We start from the raw sequence: 22,549 nt of genomic DNA on the forward strand, positions 1-22,549 counted from the left end.
CAGGAAAATGCAAAAACAAACTAATAGATCTATTTGATACATTCCCTGGTAACCCCATGAAAAATCATTTTAATAGTTTAAAAAAGGTTTTTTCTCAAAAAATTATACAGAATAGAATATATATTTAGAAGTACTCAGAGGAAGACATATAAAATTAAAATACACTTTAAAATACTGTTGCAGTTTTCACTTTCTACTCCTGAAACAGAAATAAGCCATTTTTCAGTAAGTGCATTTTTTCATGGAGAAAATATTTATTAGTTTTCAATTGATCACATAATACAATATCATACAATTAGTCATTCTAGAAAAAAATAGCTTATATTAATTATATTAATATTCATAAAATAAACACTGAAAAATATAGGACTGCATATTATGACAAGAAATATAAAAAAAACTCTGAACGGAAAAGGCATCAAAATAAAAGTTTAAATAAACAAATCACTTTACATCAGTATACAAAAAGTTTCACTTAAATAGTGTTTAGTGGCATGAGACGAATAGAAATGCACTTATATTTCTTTTGTACACTTTAAGGAACAGAGTTAAAATTTAATCAAAGCATAAGATTAAGAGATTAAATCACTCTTCATCTTCAAAACTGAAACAAAAAGCTAATAATCTCACAGGCCATAAACTGGTTTGTACTGTGATTGAAAGAACTCAACTAACTTAATTTCTGAGCGAATTTCACTTTCAGTTCCCTGAGTTCTTTCTATAATGTTGAATAGTTGTTTTTTAATTTATATGTGTTTATAAACCAACTGTCTTATTAACATTTAATAAAAATAAGTCAGGAATAAAAAGCTGTATCATTTTTTGGAATTCAGAGCTCTCTGGGGAAATTTTAGTTCAAATTGATCTTTTAAACTTACTTAAGTACTAACAAAAATTTATTTATAATTAATGAGGAAAAACACAGTACTCATAGATAACCAAGAAAGACTAAAGGCCACATTCTAGCAAATGTGGCTTCTAAAATCTTTGAGATTCCTAAAACATTTTAGTTGCTTCCATAACAATAAATCTATGATTTTGATTTTTAAAATTTACACCAAAGGAAAAAAACTGGCAGTATCAGACGACTTTAAAAATTTCTTTAATAGATTTTGACTGACCAGTTAATAGATACTAGAGAGAGAAATAGAAACATTTTGATAACTACTTCTATCAATTAATTGATAGCTTGGATAACTATTCTGCAATACTTATTCACACTTACAGGATTACTCTAATACTAACTGCCTTTGCTCTATAAACTGCTTTATGACAGACAGTATCATTCAAACTTTAGTATGCCCTCAGTGCAGAAAATACTTCAAGTTTACTAAGTATTTATTACTTTAGAAGACAGACAAAGCTACTTTGATCTCGAAAGATGTCTCCTCTACTTCTCTACTAGAATCTTTATTGATTTGACAAATAATAAGCCTAAAGACAAGCAAAGATGAGCTAAAAGAGTATATGATAATATTGAAAAGTAATTTTGGAATTATTAAAAAGTTCACCCTTTATGTACTAGTTCCTTTCAGTGTCAGGCAACAAAAAAACTATTTCATTAAGTGTTTTGGACTTCCTATACTACTTTAGATAAAAAAAAAAGTCTGCCTACTTCATTAAGGCGATGTTCAATCTCACAAATCTTTTAAGTGAAATAGATACAGAGAGCCACTTTTAAAGAAAGGAGTCTCTCAAGCTTCCTCTATTTCAGTCTTCTGAATAGAAAGGAATATTTTCATGGCCATGTAAAATTCCAATCTGAAAAAATTATTTCATTATTTGAGCCTTTCCATTTTCAGACCAAGAATAAACCAGAGTAAATCTTAAAGTTTATAAATGACAAGATCAGGTGGCTCGCTCATCCTTGTGTCTTCTAGACATATTGCATGGATCCATTCACCACTGCCTTCCAAACTGCAGGTGCTGGCATGTGTGAGAGATATCATCCATGAAGGCTCTGCTAGAAGAATTCCTTTTGCTGAAGAAGTATGATGTTTTACCAGTTGAAAGAAATCTGGGCAATTAGAGAACAAATAAACCGGTCTCCCATTATCAAGATACCTGGAGTCACAGAAGGAATCCACCAAGGAAAAATGAAAACTTGCCAAAGTCAACAAGTTCACATTCTACCCACTGTAGATGATAAGAACTTCCTGCAATCAAATCCTACCATTGGCATCAAAGAAACTAAGAGAAAACTATCTTAATGCCATGGGAAAAATCTAGGAAAAGGCTCTTTTGCCACAAATAGTATTATTCCTAGGGACTAAAATACTACTTTTGAGTATATTAATCATAGCTTTCAGGGATATTATATCCTGAAACTTATATTCATTCACATTTATTTTATTAAAGAATGAAGCCTAGATTTGACAGTAATACCGTAACAGTACTATGATTGTATCTTTTAAAAGATCTAATACGAAGTCCTAACATTTAAGGTAGGAAAAAGACCAAAAAGTTCTCACTAACAGGGTAGGATAACACCTGGACATCTGACTATATAAATTAGATTTCAAATGTCCAGCTTGCCCAAAGATGAAATACAGAAAACTTTTAAATTACTGGAATATAAAAGAGCACTTAGAAGTCCACTAATACCATAAAGGCCAAAACTGGTAAATATTCCCTTTTTAAAATTCCTGTGGACTACACAGGCATTCACCAGATCATGTGCCCCAAACAATCCACTGCTTAATTATCTGGAGAGAAAATTAAATAAACTTTAAGATCTCTTTTTTGAATAGGCACTAGTTAGCATTCATAGAAAAGTAAACTAGTTAGCATTCTTAGAAAAGTAAACAGATTGCAGCCCCACCTGGTTCTTATATGAACCCAAGGAGTTTACAAACAGAATTAAATGGGCAATGGAAGGACATTCCAATCTATAAATAAACCCAAGTAAATAATGGAAAGCACCCACTTGTTTATTATCCTTTCCCACTCTCTCCAGAAGCTGGATATTCTGCCTCCAAGGGTTCAGTGGAGAAAGTGGACCCCTGACGTCAAAAGCTCTCCGTGGTCTTGGCTGTATCTGTGGTTCTAGGATCACTCCTTGCACCTCTGGTAGGAGAGAAGCACTGAAATAGAGAGCTGAATATAGATTTAAGAAAAAATTCTTATTAAGAAATTACATTCTCTGGTCATTTGATTTTGTAATGGCTTATCCTCAGGATAAAAAGGAGCTACCTTTGGGCATACTTTCTTTAGTGTCTTCTTAATTTGAATTTTAGAAGTCTGTCACCACAAATGACTAAATCCTCAGTAACTATTAAGAAGGGACCTGTATTAATCTAAGCCATAACACACTCTGTGACAAACCACTCAACTTCGAGTGGAAGACCGAGTCAAAAAATAACAAATTATAACTGGGAACAAGATCATAGTTGTCTTAAGGGACAGGGACAAGGCACTCAACCTCAGATATATCAAAGGAGGTGTCCCAGTTAATTCTTCTACCAAAGAAAGATGATGAATTGAAAGGAAGAAACAGAAAACTCAAGTATATTAACAGGAATGCTACTAAACTTTGGGAATGTCTAAGAAGCTGAATTTGTTCTTGGTTTTCAAGTCTTTATTAAAGAATTAATCACGCTATAGTCCCATATTATAGCAATATAAAACTAAACCTGCATTTCACAAAAGTTATGACTACTATCACTGAAAAGGTTTATTCCTCAAGTATTCATCTTTAAAATTGGGAGGGCAGAATAGTGGACCTAAGTAATACAGACTCAAAATCTTTTTTAAAAATGCATAATCATTTTGTATGGGTAAAGAAGGACCAAGAATAATTATTAATGGCTATAATGTAGAAATTAAAGCAGCAGGACATACCCAAATAATAGATGATGGTAAAGATACTAGAAAATAGTTAGCTTTATTATAGGAATAAGGTAAATAAGAGAAGGAAGTTCAAAGCACATAGCATCTGATCAAGGAAAAGCTGAAAGGAGAATAAGATAGGCAGATAAATATTTAAAGTTTTAGGGACTGCACAATAAATTTTAACAGTGCTGCCTTTCGAAAACAGATCAATTATACTTTGTGGTACAGAGTGATACATCCCTATTAAATTTCAAATCTTATGCTAAATATAAAGGTGCTACATATCCCTGTTCTATGGAATATAGTCAGTCACAGTGTCCTATTTCTGGGACATGTTATATTTTGGGATAAATTAAGAAAAAAATGTCATCAAGTAATCTCCCTCTCACACCAACTGGTTATCACAAGGGTTCCTTACCTGTTAGTGGAACGAGGATTGTGCTCTCTTGTTCTCTATCAATCAACCAACAAAGGTTATAGCCTCAGCACTAAGAAGGTAGCAACCAACCAAAGTTAGTATATTTTAATGCTTTCACTTCCTCCTGGCTCTGTCAGCCAGTTTGGAAACATATCAAAAGCTGAAAAGGAATGGTTATTCCATTACCTAACAACATTTAGACTAAATATTTTTAAAAGCCTGAAGATGAAAAGAATGAGCTAATCCTTCTGCTTAGAAATATATCTAATTCTTTACAAATAAGAATGAAAACTGTTTGGCCTAAGAAAAGAAAACCTATGAATTTAACCATCAAATCTATCATTTCCAAAAATTGAAAGAAATGAAAAAAGAAATCTGAAAGAAGTCAAGGAAGTGAAATTGCCATCTAACAAGAGGTATTAAATAAATAACTATGAATGTACTTTATGTGCCTAGGTGGCAGCTATTTTTTCATTTTAAGTTTCCAATAGATTTTAAGTCCTAAAGTCTTTTAGTTTTGAGAAAGACTATATTTTTAGATAAGTAGGCTAAAAAAAGTAGTTTACAGTATAATCACATTGAGGAGGTATATGAGGAGCGGAAAGAGAAAAGGAGCACAAATTAGAAAAAAGATATGAATACAGAATAGCTCAAGAAATGCAATTTAATTATGTATTTTCGAGAGTCCAAAAAACCCAAATAGATTAATGAACTATTCCACAGCTGGAGCTGTTAAAGGGTGGCTATTTAATAGATGAGAAGGGCTTAAAATTAGTACAGAGCTATCTTATATACATTTGCATTGTACCTAATGACGCAAATAGGTGCTACAAAAGTAATTTAAACATTATTTATTAAACAATCATCCTCTAGTCTTTTCTAATCAATTTCCTTGACAAATCATTTTTTCATGTTTAATAATATCTCAATATAAACCATGGAAATTATCTAAGATTTCCAAATTGATGAAATTTAAGTAAAACTTTGAAACAGTTAAAAACATTTAGAAATTATAAATAGGATATGATTTTCCAAATTTCCCAGTTTTCCTTCAGTTCTTGAATACTAATCAGTAATAACATACAGCTGAGTGAAAATACAGGCAAAAAGAAAGAGGTTCATTTTGAAATAGGACATATACTTGGTATAATTTTTTTTAAAGTTTACAGGCCCACTGCACTTTGAAAATGAAAAACAACCCCCAAGAAATCATATCTTGCTCAGATTAATATTGGGTTAAATTCAGAATTTCTCCTTCAGCAGAAGCTTTAAGTTAAATACCTCTAAACCTCTGGTTTATTTATCAACAAACCACAGAATATATATTAAAAATACAACAACAAGCTTAGATTTGAAAAACCAAATGTCTTTAAGTCAGGTTACATGGCAAGTTAAATATGAGAGTGGCTAGAGAAATGGATCCATTATAAACTCCCAAGTCAGATCACTTTCAGAATATAATTTCTTTATTTTGACTTAAGAACCAAAATACACATACTCAGAAATGACTAAACAAACAGATTTCTCTAAATACAAACTATTTTGAAATCATTGGGGGAAGCTGGTATCCCTCTTGCTATAAGAGTTAATTTATGAGGACTCTGAATTTGATAATGTATCATTTATATAGAAAAACTTAGCGGCGCTGTCAAAATGAGGTCATCACTCAAACAAAAAAGAGCTGCCTTTGTGAGATTATTACTGATGGAGGGTCAAAAGAATGTCACAGTAGGACTTTACCTAAAGTATTTTAATGAACAGCATTCTTCTACGTGATATTTTAAGAGGGGGAGAAAAATAAGTATTCTATTGCAGGACTTGTATTTCAACCGCTGCAGAATAAATTTCAAACCAAAGGTAGCAAAATCAGCAATGCTGAGATACTACCTCAAATGGGTATTATAGGTCTATTAATACATCAATAAAACCACTTTAACATTTTCCATAAATACTTAAATTTTTAAAGATTCTTACTGAAAATCCAGTATAGTCAAATCTGAAACAATAAATCTTAGTATTTTATGTATAAATGCCACTAAAAAATTCTCATGAGATGTACATCAAATTAGACTTTTGAAATACTTGTTCTCAATAGTAAATTATTAAATAAGCATATAGCTTATTAGTTTTAAGCATTTCTAATATCAAAGAGAAGGCTACACATAATTGTTTTTAAGCAATGAACTAGAAGGTACTGTGTTTCTACAAAGACCGATTTCTACTCATTTGTGCTATAACTAAAGTTGAACTTGCTAGTTCATAAATTTGTGGATTGTTCATAAATCAACAAGACATTCTACATGAATTGGAAGTATGATGTAATATCTTTTTATGATTTATCTTTTATCACTTATTCTCCCTGGTTCTAAGGCATTTCCAACAGGCAAACAAATTTCTCACAAGTCCCTCTAAGTGTCCACAACAGTCCCAGCTGGCAGTAAGAAGAAAAGAACATCCTTAATAGAAGTAGTGTGTCTTTGTATCTCCAGTCCCTAAAAAAGTGCCTGGCACACTGACTAGATAACTCAGTAAATGTTTTTTACAAATGAATAAAGAATATTGATCAAGAAACAAAAAAGAAAAGGAGAATTCTGTTAAGTGGCTAATACCTAATGTAGACATTAAAAAGTTCAATTTTATAATCCTAAAGGAAACAAAAACTATCAGAAGTATGACTTTCATGGATCTATTTCTTTTTGGGAGTCATCAGCTTCAAGGGTTAACGTTTGAGTATGGTCAGCAGAAACAAAGGTATTAGCCTGAAGTGGTACAAATTTTAGCCAGATTATAACACCAATTATATATTTTCTAATGTCCTTTTTCAGAAATTTAAAAGTAGTAAGAAAACAAACCAGATACTGCCAGAACATCCGTTTTCAAATTTTCAATTTCAAAAGGTGAGAGATCATGGGCCGAAACAGAACCAAAAAAAAAAAAAAACCCCACATTCCTTAGAATTAGTTACCCAAGGTATTTATATATATATTAACTCTGGAGGAAAAGATTACTTCTAAACCACAAATCTTGAATGTGTTGTCAAGTACAGATACACCTTTAAAAAAAAAAATAGGGAAAAAAGCCTGAAATTTAAGGGACTACAAGGGCATCATAAGAATACACACTTATCATGGGAAGCAATTTCCTAAAAGAGAAGGAAGTTGCAATGAAGTAACTATTAGAATGTTTTAAAAGCTCAGTATCTAACCTAATTCCATCATCAACATATGTTTTCATTTTTTTAGAAAATATAACATCCAAAAATGTTATCTGGATTCAAGTTACTCCACTAGATTTAAATGTCAAGTACTTATTAAAAGACAAGCAATAGATAACCCAAATGCATCTCATGCTCCACTAAGGTATAAGATGAAGAAGTAAACTGATGAAAAAGAAATAGCTCACAAAATATATATTTTTAGAGCAGTTAATCTACTACAGAATAAAGGTAAATGGCAATCATAAAAACATAATCTGCATAAATTATATTGACTATAAAAATGGATAAAAAAGCAACCTCAGGGTCAAGAAGAATAAACGCAAAAATGCTTAAACACATTGACTGCCACACTAGAAAAAAAAAATTTTCCTTAGGGCCACAGAGTTTTATTATAAAAACAGAATGAAAACAAAACAATCCTTTCTAATTTAATAAAAAATTTGTTATTTTTTTATTGTTTTCTGTGGTTTTGCCCAGGGCCCACCCATCACGTAATACGTATGCTACATAGCATGGCCGCATGAGTTACCTGTGCACCATGAGGCTCCCAAGGTAAAGAGACATCTGAGCTACATATGTTTCATGGGCCCTGGACTAAAAACTATCGTGAGTTAAATACAATTCCCATGGCAGTTAATGTTTAAATTTGCCACTGACTCCTATGAATGAAAAAGGCTTGTACATCTGACAAAAAAGAAAAATTAGTAAAAGTAATTTTAAGAAAATCTCTAAATTACTCAAATACTTTTTTCATAATTATTCCATCCATTACTTTTACCTCTCTAGTCTCTTCTTCACCTATTTATTTTGCTATTATAAAACATTTGGCTTTATTCTTATAATAGCCAGCATATTTTTAAGTACCTATAAAGTATTAGAAAAAAGAGATTGTCTTTGTACTACATTTTTTATTCTAGGATCTTGAGTTGTGCTACATTCATAATAAGTGCACTTAGAAAAAGATGAATATAAAAGACCATAGCAGGAAATACATTTATGTTTTATGAATTAAGCAGCCTTTACATGAATTCCTTTGGGTCATTATCCACTTATGACAAGAAAAAAGATGTACTGGTCAACAACAAAAAGATGTTAAAGAATTAAATTTAAAAGGTTGTGAACAAGCAAGAGTCATCAATGGATGCTAAAATTAATGGGTAGAAGTATGATGAGAAACAGGATATTTACAGTACCAAAATATCTCCCTGCAAGACAATTATTAATTACAAAGGGAAAAATAGTAACTTGACAGTTCAGAAACCTGGCAGATACCTCCCTCCTTAATCAAATGATCAAGATGACATCACCAGTAACGGGATGAATCATTATCATGTACCTCTTGATATAATGCAATGATAGAGAAACACTATCACTTCTGTGGCATCCTTGCCAAAAATGCATAATTTTAATCTGATCATGAGAAAACATCAAACACAAAATGAGGGCCAATCTAACTACCCAGTACTCTTCAAATGTGTCAGTCATGAAAGGCAAAGAAAGAATGAAGAATAGGCCTAGACTGAAGAAGATTAAGGAGACAAGACAATTAAATATATTATTAGTTCCTAGATTAGATTCGGGACCAGAAAAAGATGATTAAGTAGACAAGTCAAAATTCAAAAGAAGTTTGTAGATTAGCTGTTACTACTTTCCTGATTTCTACATTTGTACTACGGTTATATAAGATATGAACATTAAAAAAAACTAGGTGACAGGTATATGGGAACTCTGCATATTGTATTTTTGTAACTTTTTGGTAAATCCCAAACTATTTCAAAATAAAAAGTTAAAAAATAAAAAAGGTCTTGAATAAGGTTCCATACTTGACACTACAGAATATCCACTGAGAAGTAAGGAAATATAAATCTACATTCTTTTTCATTCAAATGAAAAGTTTAGTCCCATCTGTCTTTAAAAACTAATCCTAGGCCAGGTGCAGTGGCTCACTTTGGTAGCCCCAGGCTGGATGGCTTGAGCCCAGAAGCTCAAGACTAGCCTGGGCAACACAGCAAGACCCTGTCTCTACAAAAATTTTTTTTAAAAACATAGCCAGGCATGGTGGTACACACCTGTAGTCATGGCTACTTGGGAGGCTGAGGCAGGAGGATCATTAGAACCCAGGAGTTCAAGGCTACAGTGAGCTATGATCCAGCCACTGCACTCCAGCCTGAGCAACAGAGTGAGACTTAAGATAGAGCGAGACTCTATCTTAAAAAAAAAAAAAGAAAAAAAGCATTGTGTCATTATGTCATCATGGTCTATACTAATAACAGAAAAGAAATCAGATGGTAATAGGCTTATGTTGTTTTATTTCTTTGGTAAACAATTCTCTAGACAGAGATCTTTGGTTCAGAAAACATGTGAGATCAAAACAGAAAATCTCTCCTACAAACAGAGAAAAATGTTTATGTTAAACAGCAAGTATGAAAACTCTAGACTATAGCAAGCATGTGATAGAAAACAGGTGGATAAAAAAGCAAAAGTTCTTTCCAATTTACATTATCATGTATCATTTTTATTCCTGCATTATAAAAAATGAGAAACTTTCTGCTAATTTTTTTCATTAAAAATTTCCACAGGAAATAGTTTAGTGCCATAAATATCCCTCTTATTTTTTTTACTAAAATTCAAGATAAAACTACCAAATAATTTACCTTCACCTATAAAGTTGGTTAAAAGTAAATATTCATAACTTTGCCTTAATTTTTAATATTTACTGAGAGTATATATGGCAAGTAATGTATTATGCCTTTTTTTAAGAGATGGAGTCTCACTATGTTGCCCAGGCTAGAGTGCAGTAGCTATTCACAGATGTAATAATGGTGCACTACAGCCTTGAACTCCTGGGCTCAAGCAATCCTCCGGCCTCAGCCTCCTGAGCAGCTGGGACTACAGGCGTGCACTACAGTGCCCTGCTTGTATTATGCATTTTATATATACTGCCTCATTCTATTCTCACAATAACCTATGATATAAGCAATATTATTATCATCACAACTTTACCGATAAGAAAACTAAGGCACAAAGTAGTAAAGTTACTCACCCAGTAAGCTGAAGAGCAGGAAATTCAAACCAGTCTGATCCAAGATCCTGAGTTGTAACTAATTTAGAGTTTTCCAAATCATATTATTTTGATTAACAACTAATTACTTCTTCTTAAATATTTAGTATGATAAAATGTTAGAACAAACATTCTGTTTTAAGTAGAATTCTGATACTCTTTCCTTCAAATTCATTTAAACATATCAGCTGACAGTTACTTGCTTTGCCATTTCTATCAACCTATGAAAGTTTGACAAAACAATAAAGTTGGAAATAAAGTATAGCAAAATGTTAACAACTTAATATCAGCAACACAAACAATCTAGGAACAAATGTTTCTACCGAACCTGAAAAGCCTATATCTAAATGTATGTTGAAGTGGTAATCAGAAATCCCTCTCACCTTTTAAGTATTTGCAAAAAAGAAGATAAGGGCTTTTTTTTCTAATTAGAATTACTAGTTTACATGTTACATATCTATTCACTTGCCTAACAAATATATATACTCTTTAAGATGTATGAGAATTTAATAAAGAGTTTAATGAGCTTTATTATCTTCATATAAACATTATAGCTATAGTTTAAGTCATCATTTGTTATAAACACGATTAAAATAATATCCTGGCAATAACAAACTGGATTCAAAACTCAATTCTGTTACCCAGAGAACAGTCTTTAGTTTGTTCCAGAATAGATAATATTCTGTACTAATGTTGTAGCTGAGCTAAATTTTAACATATTTTAAATATTTACAGATAGCTTACAAAAAACACTGGCTTTGAAATTTTATACTAGATTTCAAAATCTAGTTCAACGAATCTTTAAAACTTAAAAACCAGACACTGACTTATCTTATTAAAAACAGATTAATCCCATCCATTCTGAAGACAATTTTCAGTTCCAAATGGGACTCAGCACACAACAGTCAGTCTTCAGGGCATAAGGCCCATCTACAATAATCTTTAGAATGAAAAAGTTTGAGAATCATTTGATTAGGGTAATGGTTCTATTCTGGTGTATTAACAAACTGCTACCTGACATTCTATTTCTTCTAAGTACTCTCCACTGGCATTAAGAAAAATGGGAAAGGGTGATTTTTAACAACTTTTGTTTTTGTGAATATAAGAATTTCAAAACACTTCTCAAATAGTCAGATGTAACACAGTCCTAGCAGCCTGGGATTCAGCAAAACAATTACTCCCTGATACCGCCACTGCATGGTAATGAACTCACTATTCGCTTATGCATCTATAATAGTGGGACTAGATATATACCATTCTTAGAACTGAGAGTCACTCTTTTCCTGTAGGGATTAATTCTCTTATGGAATCCTAGGTGAGAAAGATTGCACCACAAATGTCACAAAGGTGCAGGGTCATTGATTTAGAAGGCTATATAGTATGTAGAAAGTCTCTGAACTAGTAGGAAAGCTTTCCATTTTAATTTGCAGTGCTTAAGAGAGGAATCACTCTTATTTGGCACAGTAATAAGAGGCGCCACCATTTACAGAACTACCATGAACTGAGCTAGGTGCACTATACACCTTATCTCCTTCGTACTCCCAACAACAGTGCAAGGGAAGCTATTACTCCCACATAACAGGTAAGGAAATTGGGCTTAGAAAGGTTAACTTATTTACAAAGGTCACACAATGAAGGGGTAACAGAAACAAGATTAGATACCAGTCTGATGCCAAGGCTAATGCTCATTAAACTCTACCTCATTATGCTCTATGCTCATTAAACTACAGCCAAGATTAATCTACCAATTTGAATAGAAAAGCTGTCATGCACAACATATACAGAATAACACTTGAGCACAATATAACTTAATTTGGATAATTTAGAAAATACATCAAGATCATATGATGCTTCTTCAAGATTTTAGACAAAATTCTTGAAGACCAAAACAATGTCTTTTTTTTTTCTTTGTATCCTTAGCACCTTTGCTCAGTGCTAGGTACATAACAAGCATTCAATAATTATTCGTGAAATAAATTATCACAATACCAGGAAAAAGCAGAGGTACTGTTAAAAGCCTAGAGGCTTTTTTTAACAGACAATGGCTTAAACTAACTTAGGTAATTTTTCTAAAATACTTTTTATATAGCTAGATTTACAGATGTAGGCAATGAGGGCATAGTGCCCCCCAACTGTAGACTGAACCAAATGTTTAACAAATTATCAACTATTACCAGATCCTCTTCTTTCCCTTGCAATCCTTTCAATGGTCTTCAACTTCCTTCCTATTTTTCTTGTTTCTTCTCCCCACTCATGTGTTAAGCCTAACTCAGACTGTTGGTACTAACGGCATTTAGGTCACATACTCCTCAGTTCAAATATACTACAACTTGGTTTTTGTAGGCCAATGTGTCCATCTATTAAAAGCTTTTGTTTTTTTTACATATTGGATCAATTTCTTAATAAGCTACTTGTAGATACCCATGGGCTAAGAACTGACTACAAATGGAAAGATAACTAAACCTCTAAATAAAGAAAAGGATCCAAAGTTGGTCTTAGCCTGTCCACTTCACAAAAGGTAACCCAATTTTAAAACATTCTCTCTTACCTGTAAATGCCCACATGGATTGGAGAGAATGGCAATTCTGGGCTGTCAAAAGCATACCAAATAAGTAAAATGTCTACAAATGCAATCAACTCATACAAGATGTGAAAATTACTGGCTTTCAGCAGCTTTTGGCTATTTCATATTAGTGGAAAGTGAAAATTATGGAACATGCAAATAAGACATCTACATTACTACTAAATGATAAACCAAGCTACTGTATCTTTGAAAATATATCTTTACTGTTGTTATCTACAATTAAAAACTCCCGTTGTTTCTTTCAATAACTCCAACATTTATAAATGAATCAGGAAATAAATAATGAAAATGAAAGATAGTGGCTCTACTGTAAAAATTTTTAAATACCTAATGCAAATGTCTTAGATTAAAAAATAAATTCTCTCTTCTAGAATAATGAGCAAAAAGACAAGGTAAATTCTATTTTTAACTGAATATTAAAGCTTTTATATAAATTAGCACTTTCTTGTTCCAGTAACATGTGATGTGAAGATAAGCTGTAACATTCAAAATTAAAGAAGTGAATCATAAAATGTGCTGTTATAATTCAACTGATTTGCTGGGTGCAATAGCTCGTGCCTGTAATTCTAGCACAAAGATGCCGAGGTGAGAGGATCGTTTGAGGCAAGCCAGGAGTTCAAGACCAGCCTGGGCAATAGCGAGAACCCCTCTCTACCCAAAAAAAAAAAAAAAAAAATTTAATTAGTTGGGCATGGTGGCATGCACCTGTAGTCCCAGCTACTCGGGAAGCTGAGCCAAGAAAACCTCTTGACCCCAGGAGTTTGAGGTTGCAGTGAACTATGATGACCACCGCACTCTTGCCCAGGAAACAGAGGGAGATCCTGTCTCAAAAACTAGTAATAATAATTCAACTAATTAAAGTGAGGTTTCTACTTTTAAAAAAGTATTTTAATATAATCTAATCACATTAAGTTTTAACAAAATACTCTTAAGTATCAACAGCTTATAGTAAAATCTTACTAAGACCACTAGAAGGCTACCGATCTAAATTTATTAAAATGTTCATGTCATGAAACTTAGTTTCTCTATATTCACCCATTTTTCCAAAATTGGATTCTACTTAAACAAACTTCCCAAATTTAATGTTCATGCTTTAGCAATAAATTTGGAAAATTTAACCATTTGGGGCGAAAAATACTTTTAAAAGGTACTAAGAGAAAATTATAATTAAGATTGAAGAAATCATTAGGAACAATCAATGTACAACTCTAAAATAGTGGCACCCTAAAGAACCAATGAAGTCTATAGGGCCAAATGCCTCCATGGTGATAGGCTAAGGACTGCCATTTATAGTTGCCAGCTGTCACCTCTTGCTGCTTACCAGTGGACATGAGAAATCTCCAGAATGTAGTCGAGTGACAACTTTGGAATCAAACCGCCTAACAGTGTACTACCTAGCTCCATCACTTAGTAGTTATATGACCAAGTTACCTAATTTCACAATATTTTACCTATAGTAATATATCAGCCAATAATATAGTAAAACAAAGTTTAGAATCATCTCCCTCTCATATAATCCTCAGGTCTCCTATGAATTTATTATCAATCTTATACAAATTTATAAAAAAAGAAGCTAAAGAAGTCAATTCAAATTATTATATACCTTTAATAAGCATTAAATGTATTTCTTCCTAAAAGAGTTAGAATGTGGTGTCATGACTTACTATTATGGGATTCAAGGATGGAGGAAGGAAACCAGTAAGGTATCTAGTTTGAAATTCTCATTCCCACTCTCACATTCTAGATCCACCCTTCCTGCCTAAAACTCAAGATCCGTAAAATTCATAATAATAAAATATAACCAGTCGTACAAATGTATAAATCCTATTGTCATTTCAGAGAATAACTGATGTGTTTGTTGGATCTTCACAGAGGAATTTAGTTTAGGAATCTGCCAAACCCCTTATTCTAGCATTCTATAATAAAACAGAGCATCAACCAAAAATAAAACACAGCTCTATGCCTGACTCTAAAAGAGAAGTTTAGGTGAACTACAGCAATAAAAGCCTTTTTTTTTTTTGAGACAGAGTGTCACTCTGTTGCCCCGGCTAGAGTGCCATGGCGTCAGCCTAGCTCACAGCAACCTCAAACTCCTGGGCTCAAGCGATCCTACTGCCTCAGCCTCCCGAGTAGCTGGGACTACAGGCATGTGCCACCATGCCCAGCTATCTATCTATCTATCTATCTATCTATCATCTATCTATCTATCTATTCATTTATTTATATTTTTTCTTTTTTCTTTTAGCTGTCCAAATCATTTCTTTCTATTTTTACTAGAGACGGGGTCTTGCTCTTGCTCAGGCCAGTCTTGAACTCCTGACCTCGAGCAATCCTCCCACCTCAGCCTCCCAGAGTGCTAAATAAAAGCCTTTTAAAAGAGAGAAAAAAAAAAGGAAAGACTCAAACATGTGATGGCATATTAGCACCTGAGCAATGAACAACACTATAGCTCACAAAGCAGGGATTTTCTCAATTCTCATAGCTCACACCACTTTGCACCCAAAAGAACACAATTGAAGAAACAAAAATCAAGCAAAAAAATTAACTTTTAAAGCAGCATTTTTTCTAAAATAAATTTACTAAATTTTACTAAATACCATCTTTAAAAACAAAACATGGAAGTATTTCCTCAAAAGAAAGAATACTTGTCATCAAAAATACAACAAAATTGCCTAGAAGATACAACCAAGAAAAAAAATTATTTAATATTAAGCACAAACAAAAACTTCCTTATGAAAGAAAATTGACTGGGTTGTCTGTTTCTAAAAAAGGGGATAAAAACATATGAAGTGAGAGAAGTCAGTTTCCCTTCACACAATATTTGATTTACTGTATTGAGAAAGGTAATTAATAAAAATATTTCAAAGAAAAAAATCAAGGAGGAATCTTCATTATACCAAAATAGCTAAATCATTAAGTATCTACAAAATACCTTATGCTGAGTAGGTACCCAGTATCATTCACTCATCAGTATTTTAATCAAAAATAAACGGCATTACTAATTATTGCTCAAATCTTAGAATCTATTAGGGACTTTTAATTTTACTACTCAATATTACTACAAATATTATTCATAATTACTGTATGTAACGCTCCAGCTTTTATTTATAACATATTAAGAATTTCTCACAGAATAACCTTACTACCCTAAAAGCTAGGAAAATGTGAGGCACTTGTCTTACTTTAGAATGGGAATATATGGCGGTAAAATGATTTGTCTATGGTTAAATAATATAGTGGAGGCACTACAAATAAAATAAGGTCTCTTTATACTTGTCTGTAGCTCATCATTTGGAATTTACTATGTCTATGCTTTCTTAAAATAATATACCAAACATACTCTAACTTTCAACTAGTGAACATTCAATACCATATCACAGTTACTTGGGGTTTTCTTAAAATGCCTAATTCCTACCTCCATGTCAGGCTATAAACTGCTAACTTTCCTGATGTCACCTTACATGCCTCAGAATCCCATTTCTTTTCCCTCCCCACTCCCATCTGCTTTAAGCTGATAAAACAAACTCTAAGGGTTTTTTTTTAAAGTAAAAAAAATAATAATATAGCTAGGGGGTGGGGGAGGGGGGAATGACATGGCTTTATTGTGATAGCCATTTCAAGCACTTTTTGAAGCCCTTACATTCCAAAGCTATGTTCCAAAGGATTAGGTTACCAGCATTTAAGCTCTGGATAAGTGGAGTGTTACCATGTGTGGATTGGGTCCTTAACTCCTTACCTTTCCCAATAAGGCCAAAGTCACTAATCCAAACCATCATCTCAGATCACAAGGACAAAGAGACTGTGCTTCCATTTCCATCAGTGAGGAAAAAGGAATTACTGAGTTTCTCATACCCCATATTAAGAAAGGAAGCAACTAGACATCTCAAGTAAAGCCAGCACTTTCCTAAAAATACAGCACTAATCAGACCACTACATGGAGTAAAAACTCAAACGGGCCCTCCAATCCATGTCCAATTAAATCCAGACTTCTCAATCTTGCATATAAAGCTTTTCAAAGTTAGCTGTATCACATATACAAAGCTCATCTCCTACCAACCTGGACAGTATCTTACATAAACACACTTTTGTACTTTTTGGTTTATGTTTTCTCTACTAAAATGACTTACTAATACCAAAAGCTATCAAACTCCTCCACAAGCATGTGATCTTTACTTTCCCTGATTCCCGATACTACTTTATTAGTATGTCTCTCCTATCGTCATACCTTTCCCACTTACTGGATTTCTATCCCAAGCCATTCCTCAAAATATTCAGAGCAGCTTACAAAGATAGAAATATTTTGAGATAAAATGAATTTAAAATAGGTAAAAGAAAACTTAAGCAAAGGACCAAAAATTGTAAGAGAATAGAAGGAATCTGTTCTTTTCCTTAAATACTCAAACACACACACACTTATTCTTAAGTTCAACTGTAGGCTCACCTTTAAGGATAGAGATAGAGCTGTGCATATACTTATTACATAAATTACATTCTTTCAGATACCCAAGAGATTTTTTAATCTAAGGACAATTTCAAAATTTCCTTTTAAAAAATTATATTCCTTTATATGTATATCCACATACATGTGTATATATCCTTATACTTATAAAATGACAATGTGAAAAAGGGCACCAAGAATAAAAGTCAGTATTGTAGCTCTTTAAATATTAACAAAATATTAATAATCAAATTACTCACATTTAGTATCAATGGTAGCATTAATGCTTTTCACATTTTAAATAATTTAAGTTCTATAACCACTTCCTTTCTGGCAGAGACCTAGGAGTCCCCAGTGGATAGAAAGAAATAATTCCTCCTCTTTCCACTGCCTAGAAGAGACTGGCAATGGAGGTCTGTTTAGTATGAAAAACGAACAGGCAAAGGTTTCCACAATCACTAATATGAAAAACCAATCTAAAGATATTAGTTCACATTCATTTGGATTTCTTTTCACTACTAAATATATTTCAGACACATCTGCTTTGGATTATGGATGTGGATAAACCCTACGAAAATAATAAATTGCCAAAAATCCTTCCTTAAGGTTATAACCACTTATCCTTCAGAACTTTAAAACTGAGGCTGTGGATAAAAGAATTTGGAGGAAATCAGGTTTTGGGGGTTTTATTTTTTTCAAAGTGAGAAGAGTAATATATTGCTTTGAGGAAGAAGTTAGTAAAGTGAATACAGTGTTTTTAGAAATTGAGGAATGGGCTAACCAAGGGAATCCTGTACTGAATCACTTCACAATGAAAATCACTATCCCCCTCATTTATTTCCTTCATTCATTAACAAATAACAGAAAAACCTAACTTCCTACCTGGTCCTTCCAGCTTCTCACTCCAACCCAAACTAGATTCTTTTTATACTAATAATCTTCCTTGAACATCATGTAGTCACCAAGTGTTCAGGCCAATCACTCTCCAATTCAACATTCAGTCATTTCTTTCTAGATAGTCATAACAAACTTACTCTAGTGAATCCAACTGTTGCCTTACTGCTGCCTAGATATTTTCATTAATATCTTATTAACATTTTCCTTCACTCCCACAACTTGTGAAAAGTCAGTTCAAATAGCACTGCTTTTCTGATCAACCAAAGGTCAATTCTATGCCATCTGTGAACGTTGCTTATTTCATTTTGAAAACCAGAGTTCCAGTTACAGTCTAAGAAACATTTTGTAGTACTCTCAGAATTCACTTAACCTCTTTCATGAGTTGAACAAGACCTCAAGATTTCCAGCTCTAATTTCTGATTCTTTGATTTCATATTTCATGTTGTTTAAAACTGTTACTCAGCCCTTATATTGAAATATAATTTCCCCATGTCTATGTGTCTTATGTACTCCTTGAGGACAAGAACTGTTTGATTATACCTCTCTCCACACCATTACTAAATTTAAGGATTTACACCTACTGCCTACACTTACTAAATATAAACATCTGATAGGCAGGTGAGGGGAAGACAGAGAAAATCTAATATGACAGGTACAGTAACATAAGGTAGTCCCCCTTTATCCATGGGGGATATGTTCCAAGACCCCCAGTAGATGCCTGAAATCACAGTGTCAAACCCTATACATACACACACACACACACACAGTTTTTTCCTGTACATACATACCTATGAAACAGCTTAACTTATAAATTTGGTACAGTAAGAGATTAACAACAATAAGTAATAATAAAACAGAAGAATTATAATATACTGTAATAAATGTTATGTGAATGTAGTATCTATCTCTCTCTCTCAATATATACTGTACTCACCTATTTTCCGATAACTGTTGACCGGGGCAACTGAAACCACAAAACCATGGATAAGGGGGAATGACTGTATCTAGACACAACTGAATCTTAGTCTTGTCTACCAAAACAACTGTGCACCTAATGGCAACAGGATGGCAAAGTATTTGGAGGTGATTAAACCCTGGATGTTTGTGGGGTTTTTTCCTGTGTTTTTTTAATAAGTCTGAATTCACTTATTAAACAAGCATTTCAGAACTTACTATGGGCCAGGCATGATTTTATGCACTGGGAATACAGCCGTAAACTAGATGGACAAGGTCCTTCTCTCACGAAGCTTAATTCTTGAATAGCAGAACAAGAGTAGCATCCACCCAGACTCCAAGATCAAGAGTATTCTGAAGACATAACAAATTAAGAAATAACTGCAGTGCCAGTGCCTTCCAGTGTCTTTAATTGACTTTGAACAAACAAAAGTCAGAACACCACCTTGGTACTGAACAGATGCTACAGAGTCAATAGAGCAAAGTCATTATGAGCACAAACTTTGGAACTAGAGACTGCCTGGGTTTAAATTCCAGCTCCCACTGTGTGACCTTGAATAAAGTACTTAATCTCTATATGCCTCAGTTTCCTTACCTGTAAAATGGGGATAATAATGGTACTTACACCTCATAGGGTGCTCTGAGAATTAAATAAGTTAATCTGTGTAAAGTGCCTGGAACATTATGGAGCATATCTACTCTAATTTTTAACTACTATTCAATTATTACTAGTGTATTATTACTAAATTGCTGTAGAGTCTATGAACAAGCTAAACACAGCACATAATACATAACAGGAACTTGATATTAATTATAAACTGAATAAATGAACCTGAGACTCAGTTTTTTCTTCTGTGAAACTTGAACAAAGGCAGAAATTCTATCAACTTTAAGACTGCTGGGACTCTAGAGGACATAATCTATTTCCAAAGTGCTTTATTAGAAACAATCCAAAAAATTCATACAAGAGTATTTCTAGTACTATCAGCAGCAGAAGTACATGAGAGCTACATGATAAAGAAAATTTAATGCTAGATATTATTTTGACTGCTATGTTTATACCTTCAAAGTACTCCTCACTAGTCAATATCCTATTTGTTACCATGTGAATAGGCCTAATAATCAAAGAAATTAGATAACTAGATGAGCTGGGGAGAAAATTAAATCTCATCAACGATGAATAATTTTATAAATTGATCCACCTATAATTCACTCAAAAAAGAATACTCAGGCATGCATACAGGATTATCAGGAGTTCCTCAACTTGAGCAGTTAGCTGATACTACAAAAATCATCTGGAAGGCCTGGAAAAATAAGATGCTTTCTTATCCACACAAAGCTCAGAGTAACCCTTAACCCTATGGCCCTTAACCCTCATGGATGAGGAAGAGCAACACCACTCATCATGATCTCAAGTTAATACTTAAAAAAAATTAAGCCATAGTAAATGTTCCCCACAATCAACACAAATATGATTTTAAGCCAGGCAACCAGGTTTAACATTGATATGTCCACAAACAGGATGTGAACACCTTTAGTTAAGGACTCTCAGAATTAGCCTCTGATGATCATTAAACGATGATATTGGATTCTATATTTTCCATTCTGTTTCCAATTACTCCAACCTTAACAGTGACGGCCCCATCTCTTAATGAGTTTCTACTCCCATTTAATACCTATAGGTAATCAATAAAGTTTATTGCTAATTCTGATCACTGCCAAACCTTTTGCATGATTTCTCTCTCTTTGTATAATCCACAATTTACTAGTTTAATAAAAAGCAACTAGAATGGCCATAAGCAGAACAGATTACAGGAATTTTAAACAAGTAATTAACTCAATGCTTACTAAACTATTTAATAAAGAAAACTCTCTTAACACAAACAAATGGCATTTTACAAGTTAAATGTTTATATTTTCAAATAGCTGAAACTGCACCAAATGACTTCCAAGGTAATACTTAGATATTTAAGAATCATCAAATGGTAAATAGCTGAACCAGTCAAAAATAGAAAACGTGGAAAGAAGAGAATATTGATAATTTCTGTTTTGAAGTAAATGGAGAATTTTTGCTTTATTCAAGTTAGAGAATTTTTATTGGCATAAGTAAATACAAAATAAAACTAAAATGCTTGTTAAAGTAGTAACTAAGCATTGCTCCTTTGGTTGACAAACACAGCAAAAAGTCAATTCTCAATCATCTCTATTAAAGGAGAAAGTAGTGATATCACATGATCATCTACCAATAACTTATTTACCTTTCTTTTTTAAAAAGAGAAGTTCCCTTTATCCTTTCTTATGCCCACATTTACAATATATTTTCTTCATTAAGCAGATTTTTACTGCGTATCTACTATCTGTTAGGCACTGAAATAGGCTTTGGATATATAGTAGCATACCAAATATCCCTGAAGTTTAAAATAATCAGATAATCACAAAAAAACAAAAATTGCACACTGTAATAAGCATTATAAAAGAATGAGGTACTACTAAACAGTATTAACAAAGAACCTAAGTTTAGATTGGTATGTCAGAGAAGGCGTTTCAAAAAGTGGCAGTTAAGCTTTAGGTGGAATGGAGTGGAGATAGCATATAGGGTGTTCAGCCTAAAGGAACAGCATATGCAAAGGCCTAGAAGAAGAAAGAATGGATGGCAAGGTGAGAAACTTTCTGAAAGGTCGAATGCAATCAGAACACAAAAGTGGGGGTGGGGGATAGGGGAGACTAGCGTGATGAGGCCAGGAGGAAGCAAAGACATAAAGTAATTATCTTAAAATAAATGGAAAGCCTTAAAGGGGTTTAAGGCAAATGAGTTACCTGAACAAATTCCATTTTATCACTCTGACTGAAAGATACAATGTTAGAGAAAGGCAAGACATACACAGGAGGCTCGGTGAGAAAGCTATTGCATTGAGAACTGATGTTATCTTAAGACTAGAGTTGTGGCATTAGCAATGGGAAAAGAAGATGAATTTATGGGGAAAAAAGATGAATTTAATCTACATTTTAAAGTAATGGTCAGGAAGTAGAGGGTAAAGAAAAGGAGCTCTCAAGAATGACTCTCAGGTTTTTAAAGCAAAGGGAACTGCAGTAAGAAATGACATCAAAATAAGGATAACCAAAGAAGGAAATTTGAGGGGTTAAGCAAC

The 22,549-nt window shown here is 33.0% G+C and overlaps 1 protein-coding gene across 6 annotated transcripts in view; it reads right to left on the minus strand.

Annotated features, from left to right (window-relative positions):
- The window catches only part of TSC22D1 (TSC22 domain family member 1), a 113,796-nt gene that overhangs the window by 80,145 nt on the left and 11,102 nt on the right, over positions 1-22,549 (minus strand). For 2 of the 6 annotated variants that reach the window (XM_045567239.1, XM_045567235.1), the window contains 2 exons: positions 2,927-3,083; positions 371-2,017 (listed from right to left, as the gene is read on the minus strand). The exons of 2 other annotated variants lie outside the window; for them this stretch is intronic. In XM_045567239.1, coding sequence (XP_045423195.1) covers positions 2,000-2,017; positions 2,927-3,083 — 175 coding nt within the window. In that variant the 3' untranslated portion in view covers positions 371-1,999. Of the gene's footprint in view, positions 1-370; positions 2,065-2,926; positions 3,097-22,549 lie in introns of those variants that run through there. 2 more of the 6 variants (XM_045567236.1, XM_045567237.1) reach the window with 2 other exon arrangements.

This window comes from Lemur catta, chromosome 13, assembly GCF_020740605.2.
Source record: "Lemur catta isolate mLemCat1 chromosome 13, mLemCat1.pri, whole genome shotgun sequence".
Classification (NCBI taxonomy): domain Eukaryota; kingdom Metazoa; phylum Chordata; class Mammalia; order Primates; family Lemuridae; genus Lemur; species Lemur catta.